General features: G+C 39.1%; 1 protein-coding gene across 1 annotated transcript in view; it reads left to right on the top strand.

Moving 5' to 3' along the window:
• Positions 1-14,754, top strand: part of LOC142663961 (L-threonine ammonia-lyase-like) — a 94,654-nt gene that overhangs the window by 29,086 nt on the left and 50,814 nt on the right. The window contains exons 6-7 of the mRNA XM_075842814.1: positions 1,482-1,723; positions 3,284-3,449. Of these exons, the coding sequence (XP_075698929.1) occupies positions 1,482-1,723; positions 3,284-3,449 (408 nt within the window). The remainder of the gene's footprint in view (positions 1-1,481; positions 1,724-3,283; positions 3,450-14,754) is intronic.

Genomic DNA, 14,754 nt, shown 5'->3' with positions numbered 1-14,754 from the left:
GATCAAAAGATCGCAAAGTGAAGTCCCCTAGTGGGACTAATCGCAAAAATGGAAAACCGTTAAATAAACTTTATTAAACTAAAAAGATTACAGTAAAGATAAAATAAAACCAAGTGTCGAAAAAAAATAAAACATACACATATATGATATCTCCGCGATCGTAATGACTCTAACATTAATTAAACTCACCCGGCATCAAAAAAAAGCAAAAGACTACAGCAAAATTCCTTTTTTTTTTTTTTAGACATTCACCCCCCAAAAAAATAAATAAAAGTTAAACAACAAGTCCCATGTAACCCAATATAGTACTAATGAAAACGATACCTAGTCCCACTAAAAATAAGCCCTCATATGGCCACATTGACGGAAAAATAAAACAGTTACGACTCTATGGAATGCGGCGATGCAAAAACCAAGTCATTTTTAAAAAAAAACTGTTTTTATTGTGCAATTGTAGGAAAACATGTAAAACCTTTACATATTGGGCATCTCCATAATTGAGCCGACACATAGAATAAAGGTAACATGTTATTTATGCCGCATAGTAAACGTCGTAAATTTAAAACGTGAAAAACAGTGCTGGAATAGCTGTTTATTTTTAATTCCTTCCTAAAATAAAGTTAGTACAGTTTAAAAAAGACAGATGTCCATCAAGTTCAACCAAGTTAATAAAAGCTAATCAATATATTATATGCACCCAAAAATTACGGAGTTGAAAAATACAACTCGTGCCGCAAAACACAAGCCTTTATTGGACTGTAGATGGAAAAATAAAAACGTTAACACTCTTGGAATGCTTGGTCATTAAGGCCAAAAAAGACCTGGTCGTTAAGGGGTTAAAGGGGTTCTCTGCTTTTCAATCTTTGTTTTGAGAAGGCACTAAGATGGCTCTTAACACTACAGGATCACAAGCAGGGATGTATGTAGGTTAGATTGTTCTCCATAGCAAAAATCTAAATGGGACCCACTGCTGTTAGTTCAAGTTATCACCTCCTTTCATCCCTGAAGAGCGTGTTTCCCCTTTATCTTTTCCCAACCCTTGTAAGAGAGAAAGGTGACATGAACCCCTGCCATTTCCCCCCTCACTTTTTGCTAACGTTGCTGTGATTGTGGAGATGGGAGGCCCTGTGCAAACTTTCACAGCCAAGGAAGATGGTCTTAACCTGACCATGACTTCCTATGCTCATAAGCCCCATCATAGCTGCTCCATGGGCTCCCTTTATGGTATAGTACCCTTTGTAAACAACATGTTGTGTCTTTTTCTCCGATATCACTGAAGAATACCCATACATCTTAATAGGACATATGATTACTTGAAAAAGTGAATGCTGTTAAATGCTTTCTTCGAAGCAAATAGAATTCAATTAATGTTAATATTCTTTTGGAAAATTGTATATAGATTAACCATCATGTATTTAACTGGTATGACTCTAGAAAGTATCACTGTCTACACAGTAAGTTATAACTTTTTTATTCCACAGGATCAGCAGAGGAAAGGAGTGATTGTGGCTACAGACAATAATTTTGCCATGGCTGTAGCTTTCCATGCATCAGAGTTACAAATCCCTGTGTTTGTCATTATGTCAGCTGGAACATCTCCAAACAGGGTTAGAATGTGCCGTGACTATGGGGCTATGGTTATTTTATTTGGACCCACTTCAAGAGATGCTCAGAGCCATGCCCGGAGACTGGCGCAAGAGAATGGTTACCTCTATATTGAGGAGTATGTATCATACTGCAGTTCAACCGAAATTTTGTGCTGATGGTCATCTGACTAAATGGGCTCATAGCTACCCAGGTGGTGTGAAAGATTTTTTTTTTTGCCCTTTCTGTTATGTATTGTAGCGATGATAATAATTCTAGCACCAGGGATTTCTTACGTAGCTGATACTTTGATATAGTAAAAAATTAATGTTAATTTTATCACAGATATTAACTACTCAGAAACTTATACAATAATTTATGGCCGTCTAAGCCAAATATAGAGAATCCCCAAAGGACTACTCTGTCTGACAGTAAAATTAAGCTGGTCTTTTATTAGCAGCAATGTTGTGTGAACAGACCCTTTATGGTCGGCACACAGAGTTCTTAAAGGTCCATGTCCATGTTCTTAAAGGTCCATGTCCATGCTTCTGGTAGAGAATATCATCATAATACAGCTTTAGAAGGAACATGGCAGAACATGATATCAGTCATTTGTAGATACAGTAACGAACCATAACATTCTTGTTCTTATGGATCTGTACCACATGCAAGCTGCTTCTTCAATGCATCTATTGCAGAAAAACTGTAACGCTGGATTCACACGAGCACATTACGTCCGTAATGGACGGAACGTATTTCGGCAGCAAGTCCCGGACCGAACACACTGCAGGGAGCCGGGCTCCTAGCATCATAGTTATGTACGACACTAGGAGTCCCTGCATCTCCTTGGAACTACTGTCCCGTACTGAAAACATGATTACAGTATGGGACAGTTGTCCGGCAGCGAGGCAGGGACTCCTAGCATCGTACATAACTATGATGCTAGGAGCCCGGCTCCCTGCAGTGTGTTCGGTCCGGGATTTGCGGCCGCAATACGTTCCGTCCATTACGGACGTAATGTGCTCGTTTGAATCCAGCCTAAGGCTGGGTTCACACGACCTATTTTCAGGTGTAAACGAGGCGTATTATGCCTCGATTTACACCTGAAAATACGGCTACAATACGTCGGCAAACATCTGCCCATTCATTTGAATGGGTTTGCCGACGTACTGTGCCGACGACCTGTAATTTACGCGTCGTCGTTTGACAGCTGTCAAACGACGACGTGTAAAATGACTGCCTCGTCAAAGAAGTGCAGGACACTTCTTTGGACGTAATTTGAGCCGTTTTTCATTGAATTCAATGAAGAACAGCTCAAATTTACGTCCGTCAAAGACGCCTCGCAGAATGCGAGGAGGAGCAATTACGTCTGAAACTACGGAGCTGTTTTCTCCTGAAAACAGTCTGTAATTTCAGACGTAAAAGGCAGCTATCGTGTGAACATACCCTAAGTATGAACATGAAGTATTGGTTGCAGTCTTTTTAGTTGTTGAAACATTACTGTTACATTTAAACCAGGCCACAAGTATAAAATATAATTTTTTTTTAAACTTTGAAATACCAGTAGCTATTTTATTGATTTTTAAATATTGACTGCCATGTTATGTTTTTGTTTATTTCACTTCTAAATATATTGTCTCCCCTATCTCTAATTTACCTTTCTGCTGTATAATATGTCTTTATTTATTTTTTTGTACAGGGAAGACAGTGCTGGTTACCTTGCTGGGCTGGGAACAGTAGGGCTGGAGATATATGAACAAGTACCCAACTTAGATGCCGTAATATTTCCCGCAGGTGGACATTGTGGTTTGTTAGCTGGATCAGCAGCTGCCCTAAAACACCTGAATCCTAAAATCAAAGTAATTGTAAGTATATACCTTGTTCAACCAGATATACTGTGTATGGATGTATGAATATATATATATATATATATATATATATATATATATATATATATATACACACATATACACTACCGTTCAAAAGTTTAGGGTCACTTAGAAATTTCCTTATTTTTGAAAGAAAAGCACAGTTTTTTTCAATGAAGATAACATTAAATTAATCAGAAATACACTCTATACATTGTTAATGTGCTAAATGACTATTCTAGCTGCAAACGTCTGGTTTTTAATGCAATATCTACATAGGTGTATAGAGGCTCATTTCCAGCAACCATCACTCCAGTGTTCTAATGGTACATTGTGTTTGCTAACTGTGTTAGAAGGCTAATAGATGATTAGAAAACACTTGAAAACCCTTGTGCAATTATGTTAGCACCGCTGTAAACAGTTTTGCTGTTTAGAGGAGCTATAAAACTGACCTTCCTTTGAGCTAGTTGAGAATCTGGAGCATTACATTTGTGGGTTTGATTAAACGCTCAAAATGGCTAGAAAAAGAGAGCTTTCATGTGAAACTCGACAGTCTATTCTTGTTCTTAGAAATAAAGTCTATTCCATGCGAGAAATTGCCAAGAAACTGAAGATTTCCTACAACGATGTGTACTACTCCCTTCAGAGGACAGCACAAACAGGCTCTAACCAGAGTAGAAAGAGAAGAGGTAGGCCCCGCTGCACAACTGAGCAATAAGACAAGTACATTAGAGTCTCTAGTTTGAGAAATAGACGCCTCACAGGTCCTCAACTGGCAGCTTCATTAAATAGTACCCGCAAAACACCAGTGTCAACGTCTACAGTGAAGAGGCGACTCCGGGATGCTGGCCTTCAGGGCAGAGTGGCAAAAAAAAGCCATATCTGAGACTGGCTAATAAAAGGAAAAGATTAATATGGGCAAAAGCACACAGACATTGGACAGAGGAAGATTGGAAAAAAGTGTTATGGACAGACGAATCGAAGTTTGAGGTGTTTGGATCACTCAGAAGAACATTTGTGAGACGCAGAACAACTGAAAAAATGCTGGAAGAGTGTGACGCCATCTGTCAAGCATGGTGGAGGTAATGTGATGGTCTGGGTTTGCTTTGGTGCTGGCAAAGTGGGAGATTTGTACAAGGTAAAAGGGATTTTGAATAAGGAAGGCTATCACTCCATTTTGCAACGCCATGCCATACCCGGTGGACAGCGCTTGATTGGAGCCAATTTCATCCTACAACAGGACAATGACCCAAAGCACACCTCCAAATTATGCAAGAACTATTTAGGGAAGAAGCAGGCAGCTGGTATTCTATCTGTAATGGAGTGGCCAGCGCACTTACCAGATCTCAACCCCATAGAGCTGTTGTGGGAGCAGCTTGACCGTATAGTACGCAAGAAGTGCCCATCAAGCCAATCCAACTTATGGGAGGGCCTTCTGGAAGCATGGGGTGAAATTTCTCCCGATTACCTCAGAAAATTAACAGCTAGAATGCCAAAGGTCTGCAATAATGTAATTGCTGCAAATGGAGCATTCTTTGACGAAAGCAAAGTTTGAAGGAGAAAATTATTATTTCAAATAAAAATCATTATTTCTAACCTTGTCAATGTCTTGACTATATTTTCTAGTCATTTTGCAACTCATTGGATAAATATAAGTGTGAGTTTTCATGGAAAACACAAAATTGTCTGGGTGACCCCAAATTTTTGAACGGTAGTGTATATGTAATTAGCATTCCTTACACTGGAGTAAAAAATCTTTCTGGAAGATATCAAGCAGTGGTGCTCATGTGGATGTATAGTGTAATGTAATCTTCATAAGCAAGGAGCAAAAAAGGAAGACAGGGCACTCACTAAATCCTGATTGTCTTCACTTTATTTTCGTAATCCTATATGATAAAACCACATAGACTGCAAGGACACAAACACAATGCTTCCAAAAGACCGTCACGACAAGCCATTTCACGTCACATCACTTGGTGCCTCGCATTATGTGTATCACATGTGTTTTTATAGCGATCACATGACCGCAACTATGTTTCACATGTGATTATTAACCCCTTTAGGACCCAGCCTGTTTTGGCCTTGTGGGCACAGATGACTTTTTCAAATCTGACATGTCGCTTTATGTGGTAATAACTTTGGAATGCTTTAACCTATCCAAGCGATTCTGAGATTATTTTCTTGTGACATATTGCACTTTATGTTAGTGAAAAAATTTGGTCAATAAATTCAATATTTATTTGTGAAAAACTTAAAATTTTAGGGAAAAAATAAAACATTTTTCTAAATGTAAATGTATCTACTTGTTAAACAGATAGTAAAACCACACACAATAGTTACTAGTTAACATTTCCCATGTGTCTACTCTATCTTTGTTTAATTTTTTTCACATCCTTTTATTTTTCTAGGACATTACAAGGCTTAGAACTTTAGCAGCAATTTCTCACATTTTCAAGAACATTTCAAAAGGCTATTTTTTCAGGGACCAGTTCAGTCCTGAAGTGGCTTTGAGGGCCTTGTATATTAGAAAGTCCCCATAAATGACCCCATTTTGAAAACCGCACCCCTCAAAGTATTCAAAACATCATTCAGAAAGTATTTAAACCCTTTAGGCATTTCACAGGAATTAAATCAAAGTAGAGGTGAATTTCAATTGTAATAAAAAAAATTCTGTAAAACAGAAGGTTTTACCAGAGAAACGCAACTCATTATTTATTGCCCAGATTCTGCAGTTTTTAGAAATATCCCACATGTAGGCCTAGTGCGGTAATGGACTGAAGCATAGGCCTCAGAAGCAAAGGAGCACTTAGTGGATTTTGGGGCCTCCCTTTTTTTTAAGAATATATTTTAGGCACCATGTCAGTTTTGAAGAGGTCTTGTGGTGCCTAAACAGTAGAAACCCCCCAAAAGTGGCCCCATTTTGGAAACTACACCCCTCAAGGCATTTTTCTAGAGGTATAGTTAGCATTTTGACCCCACAGTTTTTTTTGCAGAATTTAGTGGAATTAGTCTGTGAAGATGAAAATCTACTTTTTTTTTTCTACTAAAAGCATAGAATTTTTTCATTTTTACAAGGAATAAAGGAGAAAAAGCACCCCAACATTTGTAAGGAAATTTCTCCTGATTACTTCAATACCCCATATGTGGTCTTAAACTGATGTTTGGACCCACAGCAGTGCTCAGAAGGGAAGGAGCGCCTTTTGGATTTTGGAGCGCAGATTTTGCTGGAATAGTTTTCCAGTGCCATGTCGCGTTTGCAATGCACTGGACGGACCAAAACAGTCAAAACCCCTCAAAAGTGACCCCATTTTGGAAACTACACCCCTCAAGGACTTTTTCTAGGGGTATAGTTAGAATTTTAACCTAACAGGTTTTTTTTCTATAGAATTTAGTGGAATTAGGCCTTGAAAATATATATCAAAATTTTTGTCCACTAAAATGTTGAATTTTTTTAATTTTCACAAGGGGTAAGAGAGAAAAAGCGCCCCAACATTTGAAAAGCAATTTCTCAAGAAAATACAGCAATACCCCAAAAGTGCAAAAGTGGTCAAAAATGTTTTTTTATTAGAAATCAATTAACCCTTATTAGACTGATCCTTTTTTCCTTTTAGTTTTTCACTCCCCGCCTTCCGACAGCAATAACTTTTTTATTTTTCCATCAATAGAGTGGTGTGAGGGCTTATTTTTTGCGGTAGGAGTTGTAGTTTCTATTGACACCATTTATAATGTACTGGGAAACTGAATAAATTCTTTGTGGGCTGAAATTGGAAATAACTGTGATTCCTCTATTGTCTTTTTGGTTTTGTTTTTACATCTTTCATCGTGCAGTAAAAACTACAACTTAACTTTTTTCTGCGTCTCAATAAAATTATGGTGATACCAAATTTTTTATAGGTTTTTTATATTTTACTACTTTTACAAAGAAAAGACTATTTGTAAAAAAAAAAGAAAATGTTTTGTATCATCACATTCTGAGAGCCATAACTTTTTTTTTTTGCTCGATTGAGTGGTGTGAGGGCTTATTTTTGGCGGGACAAGCTGTAGCTTTTTTTGGTACCATTTTATGGTACGTACAACTTCTTGATCACTTTTTCTTAATTTTTTTTTTTTTAGAGCTAAGGTGACCAAAAAACTGCCATTTTGGCGGTTTAAATTCTTTATTTCTTACGGCACTCAATGTGCGCAATAAATTGCGTTTTACTTTATTCTGCAAGTCGGTACGTTTACGGCAATACCATATGTATGTCGTTTTTTTAATGTCGTTGTTTTAATGTTTTACAGCATTTGCACAATAAAATCACTTGTTTATAAAATTATTTATTTTGTCATGTGTCACCATATTCTGAGAGCCATAACTTTTTTATTTTTCAGTCAAAAATCTGTAAGGGCTTGTTTTGCGGGACAGGTGTTAGTTTTCATTGGTACTATTTTGGGGTACATGCGACTTTTTGATCACTTTTTATTCTATATCTTGGGAGGGGTGATGACCAAAAAATAGCGGTGCTGGCATAGTTTTTTGTCTATTTTTTTGCGGTGTTCACCCTGCGGGAAAAATAACATTATAGTTTTATAGTTTGGGTCGTTACAGATGTGGTGATACCAAATATGTGTACTTTTTGTTAAAGTTTTCATTTTTTTCCTATAATAAAATACTTTTTATAATGAAAAAAAACTTCTTTTTACACTTTTATAAAACATTTTTCTTAACTTTTTTTTTTACTTTTCACACTTTCTTTTTTTACCTGCAGCTCCGATCGCTGCTAGAATACATTACACTACCTAATAGTGTAATGTATTCCAACTGTCAGTGTGATGTCACAGTCACTCTGGCTAGTCCTCATAGGGGCTGACAATGTGCTACAAACCCCCCTAAATGCGGTGATTGGCAACACTGGAGTCGACACTCACAGTCCCCGATGCACACTGTCGCCGACAGTGTGCATCAGGAGCGACAGTGACTTCCTGTCACTCTGACAGGAAACCTATCAGGAACAGGATAGGCTTCCATCCATGGCATACACGGAGGCCATTGTTTGGTCTCTGGTTGCCATGCCAACCATTGGCAAACCCAGCGATTTCAGAGCGGGGTCTGCCGATGTGCTAGAAACCCCTAAAATGCGGTGATCGCAACCGATCGCTGAATTTCAGGGGTTAATTGCCAAAATCAGCGGCAAAGGACCACTGGCAGACAGCTGACCTCCCGGTTCCCGGTCGCCGACAGTGTGCATCGGGAACGACTCAGTAACTATACGTCCTCAGCGGGAAGTAACCTCCTGCGACGACGTATAGTTATAGAGTGGTGTGAATAGGGGTTAAAACATATTACACATACACAGAAGTAACAATATGGTTTCAAAAAGCAGAAAGATTTACATTGAAACAAGGCAGTAGACGATATTCAGAATACAAGTAACTTATGTTAACATAGTATTCCAATCGCTACGGTTATTTAACCCCATAGGGCCCAGTGCATTAAACCGTGCAACGCATATAGTTTCCAATCTCAACAACTACTCATGTATATTATGACCTGGTTTGACTCGCATTAATCCGGCAAACGTCATACAAGTAGCATCACCTCCGTGACATTGATCTCATATGCTGAATCAAATGTGGGGAACCATGTCCAGTATTTAATGATCTACAGTGTTCCCTAAATCGAATAAACATGGGTCTAATGGTCTTACCTATATAAAAATAGTGACAAGGACATTTAATACAGTATACTACATAACCTGTACGACACGTAATGAAAGCTCTAACTTCAACGATAGCCAAACCCACTCTAATTCTTAACACCTATATCTTATAATGAACCTACAGAAGGAACAGCTGCCACATATATAGTTACCAAGTGATGGAGATCGGTCCAACCATGTACCCCGACTAGAGACTAATCTACTCCTGACTAATTCATCCTTCTGGTTATTTGACCTTTTAAATGAAAAGATGGGTTGATTTTTTTTTGCTATGTCATATAAATCAGTATCACTCTCAATAATATGCCAATAGCGGTGTATAGTGTGTCTAATCATATCTGGCATCGGGCTGTGTCTAAATGACAGAGCAAGTTTCCTAGGCTATCTCTCTAGCTCTACATAATGCTTTATTAATAACACCTGAGGCTGGGTTCACACACACTATTTACGGACGTAATTCGGGTGTTTTAGCCCCGAATTACGTCCGAAGATGCGGCTCAATAGCGTCGGCAAACATCTGCCCATTCATTTGAATGGGTCTTACGATGTTCTGTGCCGACGGTCATTTTTTTTACGCCCCGCTGTCAAAAGGCGGGCGTAAAAAAAGACGCCCGCGTCAAAGAAGTACCTGTCACTTCTCCAGACGTAAATGGAGCAGTTTTCCATTGACTCCATGGAAAAACAGCTCCATTTACGTCCGTAATGGACGCAGCGAAAAGCACCTCAACATCCCATTACGGCTGAAATTACGGAGCTGTTTTCTCCTGAAAACAGCCCCGTAATTTCAGCCGTAACGGACGCTGCCGTGTGAACATACCCTAAAGGGTAACCCCTATGTAATAGTCTATTCTTAAGGTCTGCTGCCTGTTTAAAGAATTCTACCTCATTAGAGTATATTCTTCGTAGTCGCAAAAACTGCCCATACGAAACTGCTGTTTTGACATGGGACTGATGGTAACACTTAAATGGAAGGTGTCGCAAATTTTTTTTTTTTATATATATATATAATATTGCTTTTAGTTGTCATTAAAATACATTTTTTATTTATTTGTGTTTTTGTGTTGTACTTTTTATTTTTTTATTTATTTTACTTCTCTATGGGGGCTGCCATTTTTTTTTTTCATCTCTGTATGTGTCGATTAACGACACATACAGAGATGGAATACTGCAGCTACAATGCATAGGAGTCAATGAACGGCTCCCGCCCATTGCTTCTGCTCTCTGGCTCTGTACTGCACAGATGCAGGTCAGAGTCACACAGCAGAGCAGCTGTTTGCAGGGAGATAGCAGGCGCCATTATGAAGACCAGCTGCACTGCAGGTAAGGTGTGAGTCTCTGTCTGTCCCTCTGTCTCTCTCACAGACCGCCGCTCTCATGACCCCCGACGGGGTTCATGTGACTATAAATCTGTCCATAACAAGAGACAGTGCACTCAGGACAAGCCCTGCCCTCATGCTGTAGTTGTGTGGTTCTGTCCTCAGTGATGGCGGTGGATGGCTCTGACACCCGCCTCCCCCGTCGGGTCATCTCAGGACAGAAGGGGTGTCCGAATTGGAGACACAGTGCCGCACCTGTCCTCAGTTTGTGTCTGGTATTGCAGTTCACCTCCATTGAAGTGAATAGGACAGAGCTGTAATACCACACAGGTGTGGCGCCATGTTTTCCTGGACGACTGCTTTAAGACTTTTCCCGTGTGTGTGTGTGTGTCAGAGCGGAGTGTGCACGGGCGCCGCTGATACTTCATAGCTGCTTATCAGCTGTTTTGAAGAATCAGCGGCGAGCACACACACACACACACATCCCTCCAAACATGCAAAATCAAGTGTAATCAAGCATTTTTTTATGTGGTTTTTGGCACGTAAAATGTGCAAAAAAAACGTGTCACATACACGCCGTGTGAATCGGTCAACTGAAAAGTCATTCACTTCACTTTCATCATTCTAAGGGTATGTCCACACACAATGTTTTCAGCTGAAAAATTGGTTTCAATGAGAAATACGGCGTTCTGTTCCGACAGGGCGTTTTTTACATGGTCGTTTTCCAAAAACGGCACGTAAAAAGACGCCCACCAAAATGAAGTGCACATCACTTCTTGGGACATTTTTGGAGCCTTTATTCATTGACTTTATAGAAAAACAGCTCCAAAAACGGCCGTAAAAAACGCGAGTTTGATTAAAAAATAACTTCGGCAAGCAGCAGAATCACACCCAAAATGGCTGCCGGACACTGCTTAGCAATTTGAAGACACCTTTTCCTGGCTTGTAGGAGGGGGGGTGAGATTCCCCCCCAAATTTACGGCAGCTGTGAGTCAGGTTGCTTTGCCTTATTCACCTTGCTGTAATTCTGGGAAGTGCCCCCCCCCCCTTCCTGGTGGCCAACATAGGAAAATATGTCAAATTATGATTTAATTTTTAATACTTTCCACCGTATGGAAGAAAAAAAAAAATACAGCAAAAAACGTAAAAAATATAATAGAAATAAGTAACGACACTTAAAAAAAAGGTTTCATTCATGACACATTCCCTTTAAAGTGGATTAGTTTATTAGTAAAAGTTGAGTAGTTTATTAGTAGAAGTGGGTTTACGATATATGCCTTCGTACATAATTCACCTTCATGCACATATAAATGTACGTCCAGGAAGTCAATACTTTAACTCCCAAATTGGGATGTGAATCGCATATTGACGTTATTATTTAAATAAGATTAGAATTCAAAGAATTCCTTCTCAGTCCATAGACGTATGTGTTACATAATTACATCGTTTGTACGGTTGAAAAAAGATACATGTCCATCAAGTTCAACCAAGGGATGGGAAAAGGGAAGGGAAAAATGTCTACACATAGGAGCTAATATTTTTATGTTCTAGGAAAAGATCTAAGCCTTTTTTAAAGCCATCTACTGTCCCTGATGTGACCAGCTCCAGCGGTAGACTATTCCATAGATTCACAGTTCTTACAGTAAAGAAGCCTTGTAGCCTCTGCAGGTTGAACCTCTTTTTCTCCAGACGGAGGGAGTGCCCCCTTGTTTTTTGAGGGGGTTTTACATGGAACAGGATTTAGTTAATTATGTCCCCCCTTAGTCGTCTTTTTTCAAGTCTAAATAGGTTTAGTTCTTTTAATGTTTCCTCATAACTTAGATTCTCCATGCCCCTTATTAGCTTCGTTGCTATTCTTTGTATTTTTTCCAACTCCAGGGCATCCTTTCTATGAACTGTAGCCCAGAACTGAACTGCATATTCTAGAGGAGGCCTAACTAATGCTTTGTAAATTGGTAATATTACATCCCTGTCCCGCGAGTCCATGCCTCTGTTAATACACGACAATATCTTGCTGGCCCTTGAAGCAGCTGATTGACATTGCATGCTGTTATTTAGTTTATGATTTACAAGTACACCCAGATCCTTCTCAACAAGTGAATCCCTCAGTGAAGCTCCCCCTAGGACATATGATGCATGCAGGTTGTTGGTACCCAGATGAATAACTTTACATTTATCTACATTAAACTTAATTTGCCAAGTGGACGCCCAAACACCTAGTGTGTTCAAATCCGCTTGAAATTCACGAACATATTCCATAGTCTGAACATAGACGGAACATTATTACATAGCTTGGTGTCATTTGCAAAAATAGAAATAGTGCTATTAATCCCATCCTCTATATCATTAATAAATAAGTTGAATAATAGTGATCCCAGCACTGAACCCTGGGGTACACCACTTATAACCAGGGACCATTCACAGTAGGAATCATTGACCACAACTCTCTGAATACTGTTCTTGAGCCAATTCTCAATCCAATTACAAACGATACTTTCTAAACCTATAGTACTTAATTTACCCATTAGACGTCTATCAGGGACAGTGTCAAATGCCTTTGCAAAGTCCAAAAACACTACATCCACAGCGGCCCCTCTGTCTAGGCTTCTGCTCACCTCTTCATAAAAACAAAATCAGGTTAGTTTGACAACTTCTGTCCTTAGTAAAACCGTGCTGGCTGTCACTTACAATACTATTTTTTGTCACATAATCCTGTATATAGTCCCTCAATAGCCCCTCAAACATTTTCCCGACAATGGATGTTAAGCTTACTGGTCTATAATTACCCAGAGAAGACCTAGAGCCCTTTTTGAAAATAGGCACCACATTTGCCCTGCGCCAGTCCCTTGGCACTATACCAGTCACTAGAGAATCTCTAAATATTATGAAGAGGGGGACAGAAATAACTGAACTAAGCTCCTTAAGAACTCTAGGGTGAATCCCATCTGGTCCCGGGGCCTTGTGTACGTTTATTTTACTTAATTTAGCTTGCACCATATCTACATTCATCCAATTCAGTATATCAACTGATATATTAACAGCACTGGCACCGGCTACATCAGCTGCTCTTTCTTCTGTTGTATATACAGAGCTGAAGAACCCATTTAGTAACTCTGCCTTCCCTTGACACCCTGTGACCAACTCCCCATTACCACTATCTAGGTGTCCCACATGTTCAGACCTTGGCTTTTTTGCATTTATATACTTGAATATTTTTTTTATTTTTGCTGATTTTATTACCTTTTTACAGACTTTATTAAGCTATTTATATTTTATAAAGGCTACAGCTGTACCCTCAGATTTGTATTTTTCAAATGCCCTTTTTTTGTCATATATTGCCCTTTTTACAGAAGGTGTAAGCCATGTAGGGTTTAATTTTAGTCGTTTATACTTGTTACCTATAGGAATCAATTTTGCACTATAATTTCCCAAATTAGATTTGAAAATCTCCCATTTATCATTTGTACCATTATTTGACATCAGTTCTCCCCAGTCTATATCTTGAATTGCAGCCCTCATCCTGGGGAAATTGGCCTTCTTAAAATTAAGTGTTTTTGCCCTCCCAGCCTGTGTTTGTATTTTACAGTATATGTAAAATATAACTATATTATGATCACGGTTACCGAGGTTTTCACGAACATTGACGTTCCCAACAAGCTCTGCATTATTAGAAATGACCAGATCCAACAGAGCTTCACCTCTAGTCGGGTTTTCCACAAACTGACCCATAAAATTTTCCTGCAACAGGTTGAGGAAATGTCTCCCCTTTGCAGTTGAAGCCGAACCATGACACCAATTAATATCCCGGTAATTAAAATCTCCCATTATCACTACAGTACCAGCCTGTGCAGCCCGCTCCATCTGTTTATATAGATGACCTTCCATCTCCTCAGTTATATTGGGGGGGGGTCTGTAGATTACACCAAAAGTAATTTTTTCAGTGTTTACCTCCCTTTGTAATTCCACCCACAAGGTTTCAACCTCCTCACAATCTTCACCCTCTAATGTCTCATTCACACTCAACTTCATATCGCTTCTCACATACAGACATACACCACCACCTTTCCTATTCGCCCTGTCTTTCCGAAACAGTTTAAAACCCTGTAGATTTACAGCCCAATCATGTGAAGAGTCCAGCCATGTTTCAGCAACACGAACTATATCTATATTTTCTTCCAGTACCAAGGCCTCCAGCTCCTCCATTTTGCTTGCTAGACTTCTGGCATTTGTGAACATTCACTGTAACTTGCCTCTGAATGTTTCACTTTCAGTATAAGAAATGTGATT

This window comes from Rhinoderma darwinii, chromosome 11 (assembly GCF_050947455.1).
Source record: "Rhinoderma darwinii isolate aRhiDar2 chromosome 11, aRhiDar2.hap1, whole genome shotgun sequence".
Classification (NCBI taxonomy): Eukaryota; Metazoa; Chordata; class Amphibia; order Anura; family Rhinodermatidae; genus Rhinoderma; species Rhinoderma darwinii.
The sequence above is the reverse complement of the archived record's forward strand: the minus strand, read 5'-3'. Positions and strand labels throughout refer to the sequence as shown.